General features: G+C 37.2%; 1 protein-coding gene across 1 annotated transcript; it reads right to left on the bottom strand.

Moving 5' to 3' along the window:
* Positions 1–725: 725 nt before the first annotated feature.
* On the bottom strand, positions 726–2,926 carry LOC146646872 (uncharacterized). The gene is made up of 4 exons (XM_085390737.1): positions 2,825–2,926; positions 2,052–2,204; positions 1,606–1,701; positions 726–1,136 (listed from the first exon to the last, which is right to left on the bottom strand). The coding sequence occupies exons 1-4, from the start codon at positions 2,924–2,926 to the stop codon at positions 828–830; spliced, it is 660 nt and encodes a 219-aa protein (XP_085246863.1). The 3' UTR covers positions 726–827.
* Positions 2,927–3,835: the final 909 nt, after the last annotated feature.

The raw sequence follows: 3,835 nt of genomic DNA, 5'->3' as shown, positions 1-3,835 counted from the left end.
TGTTATTATATTCTAGTATCAAGTACACATTTTTTAATGTAAGCTTTATAACATATTGCACTGTTCTCTTTCAAGATGGTAACCTGAGTGGGGAGAAAAAATAAATAAACTAAAAGGTCTAATATCTATGCCATGATTGACTTGACAAAACACAGAAAAACACAGGTTACCTTTTTGAAAGAGAACAGTAATACAAAAAATTCTGCTTAAGGTTTTAAGATTAAATGAACAATTACAATTGTAAATAATTTAACATAATGTTAGTTACCATTAACTCTAAAATTACTGGATTGGGAAACACCTACCTATTAACCTTATCATTAACATTATGCATTTTGCCCTAATTACTAAAAAAAGAAAAAAATACCACTTGCAAGTCAAAACCTTTATTAAAGAGCCACAGAAATAACAGTGATAGAGTGACTTAAAAAAATTTAACAAATACAAAAAAACTTTCAAAAATTCCAGCAATGATCATACTGAAACATCTTGGTTTAAAACATAAAACCATCAAAGCAATCTTACACCAACTAAATTAAACCTAAAATGCTGTTTCACATAGCCATGATGGGACTATTTGGGGTGAACAATCCTACATTTCTTCACTTTTAAAAACAAATAAACCAAAATCTAAAAATGCTGCCAATTAGAAAACTTGAACAGAGAGCAAAAAGGAAACAACAAAACCAAGCCAGGCCCCATCTATATGGCATTTACAAAGTACACAATAGTGAACACTGATTTGTCGTTGATATCGAACCTCCAAAATGCAGGAGAACAAGTGAGAGAGCAAACCACCTCACATGCCGAGCAACAGTGAACTTTCTTTACATGAGCAGTTTTGTCTTTAAATTTTGGGCTTTTCTTGAGAGCAGAGTTGCATCCAATTCCATTATCACCTTCTGAATGACCTCAAAGGTGTAGCGGAGCTGTGATGGGTAACTCATGTTCAACGAGTAAAACAGTCCAAAAAGCATGGCAACTGCAAGGGCCACACTATCCAAATCCTGAAGAACCACCACACCCTCGATGATGATGCCAACATCAGGACAGTCATTGCCTGGCGTATCTCTGGAGACATAAATGCCCACCGTTGTTTTCTCTATAGCAGTCAGTGCAGTGGCCTCGGTCATGTCCTGGTTAAAGATAAAACATTTCTTTAAGATTCCTTTTTTAGACAAATCCTCTTTTTTACATTCAGTGCCCTGTCATGCTGCCATTCATGATCTGTTTCTAAACGAAAAAAACAACAACAACAAATAGAACACACACACACAAAGTTTTTTTTGTTTTTTTTTTATTTCAAATGAAGGGCATTCAAGGTCTACATTAGTCTTTTGTTAGAAAGTCATTGGCCCACCAGCAAGCCAGGCTATGTCACTCAGAAGAATTTAGATTTTCTTTCAGCCTCACAGTTGGGCAATTTTTTTTCCAAACAAAAGCGATGTAGCGAACAAGTTTAACCTTTTGTTTTAATCTCAGTGTTAGAATCTCTTTGCCATATTATTAAAGAGGACTACTAGGCCTGCCTAGTCCAAGGAGAATTAAATGGCTATCTGAATACATTTTGAAAAACGTTGCAAAGCCACAATCTACTCATAAAACACTCACCATGTACTCCTGCACCAAGATGTCAGGATTTTCATTCAGATAGAAGCACAGTCCTTTGATGAGGGACTCCCTTCGAGCATCAATGTCATCCTTAAGAATTATAACAAAGAAAAAAAATAGATAAATTTTCAGTAGCATAGAAGAAAGTGATCAAAGACAGTGTTTTTGAACCAGTCATCAACATGCAACACCAGCAAAACAATTTTCAAAAGTTTGACATGATTTTTAGGGAGTGGACTAAATAGTTTCCAGATCATATAAAAAAGATCAATTTTTCACAGTGGGACACTAAATGCATGACGAAAATGATAGGGTCCTTTCAGTAGAATTGGTACTCACAAGTAAAAGTTGAGCTTTGCAAAGGATGCAACGTATAAATCTTTTACTGACCTAATGCAATGCATATACACTTTGTAGTTAAATAATTTAAAAGTTCTTACTGTCATCATGGCAGTTACATCCTTTATCTTCCTGCCCTGCTCCCCTGATCGCGTTGCAAACACTTTCAGGAGACTTTTGGAGAGATAGTCAAGCTGCGACAGAAACCTTGACTGTAAAGTCATGGTTGTGATGCGTTTGAACTCTGCGTTTATCTGAAACAACATGAAATTATTTTCAAATAATGGCTGGTATAGAGCATAGTTCTTCATCTGGACTCTGCTATGCAATATATGGACACACATCCTAATAAAGTCAAGCACTCCCATATGAAAAAGAAATAGAAAAAACTTATTAAAGACTTGCATCAGATTTGGCTTGCTTGATATAGTAAATCACATAAGACTTATATGATTTACTCATGAAAGTGGCCACTTTCATATATTATTTTAGTAAGTATCCAAAAGTTTCATTTATATAATTTTTCAAGGGATCTTATATCTGTTTTCTCTCATGTATGCTTTTCATACAAGTTTCACAAAAGACAGATACAAACTTTAGAATATTTATATATATCTTTTCCATATGGACTACCTTTACACATTAACACATCTATGACACAACTAGTTAATCCTCTTGAGGCAGGCGTTGCCGATTTGCAACAGTTAAAAACTAACAACCTGATTACCCCACATACATATTTTATGAGGTTTTTTTTTTACTCAGAAGTACCACTGCGGGACTTGGTTGTGCATTAGCAACAAAAACTTAATTTGAGCCTGAGAGGGTTAATGCATTTTTTTTTTTGCTGTCCTCTTTTCCGTACTTAAATTACCTCTGCTGGGAAGAAAAGAGCCGGCCATCTCTCTTGTACATTTCTGATCATGGGAGCATCAAAAATGACTTCTTGTCTTCTCAATGCATATGTTCTGTTCATTTTATCCATGACTGTCTCTCTGTTGTTGCGCCTCTTCACATCGGAAAGGAGTTCAACCCTCATCTTCTCAAGGGACTGTTCACTTTCTCCAAGTGGAAAAGAGGGGCAGTAATCCACTTCACCCCTCTTTGGTCGCTTAACGGCAGAAGCAGGGGAACATTTCTCAGCTGGCTTATTTTTCAAAGAATTCACACATACTTCAGGACATCCTATTTTGCGGAGATTTGTGCGGTAGTTTGATAACTTGTATTTGAGGCTCAACTTCCATCCCGCATAGCCACTGTGTGAGCCTTTTTGTTTTAAACATGGATGCTTCAGGATGAGTGCCTCTGCAACTTGGTCAAACTTACTGTCTGTGAGGTAGACTGTGTGCTTGACTACCTCCTGGATTAAACCCTCCAAAATGTCGGACTTCAGCTTTGGATCAGGGATCAGCAGCATCCCATTTTCTTTGAAAGCTACATGGGCCTGCGCAAGCTTAATTTCAGCATCATATGTGAAATTGGGAATGCAGAACAAATCTGGCCACGAAGACCGTGATGATGTAGACTCTGGAGATGAAAGAGTCACGGTGCTGTCACCAGAAGTAGATGTGTCATCAAGAGCACTGGTTGATGGAAAAGAAAATGTGTCTTCACCTTGGTCTTGAGGTTGGAAGGATGTGTATACAATTTTGATTGTCGCTTTGTCTTGGATTTCTTCCATTGAAGTTAAGTTCACAAACTCGTTGCCAAAAAGTGTGTCCATGAACTGCAATCGGAAGGGTTCCATTATTTTGCACTGAGTCTTTATTTCAGCTTCCAGTTCAGCAACAGTTGAAGGCAGACCAGCAGAAATCATGACCCTCTGACTACTGTCTGGTCCAAGGATAACTCTGAGAATAGCTGGAGCTGTCATGTTCATTCTTCA

This window comes from Rhamphochromis longiceps, linkage group LG19 (assembly GCF_057381845.1).
Source record: "Rhamphochromis longiceps isolate RC_006_pf linkage group LG19, R_longiceps_female_GT1.1, whole genome shotgun sequence".
Lineage (NCBI taxonomy): Eukaryota > Metazoa > Chordata > Actinopteri > Cichliformes > Cichlidae > Rhamphochromis > Rhamphochromis longiceps.
Note: the sequence above shows the minus strand (reverse complement) of the source record. Positions and strands in the feature narration are given on the sequence as shown.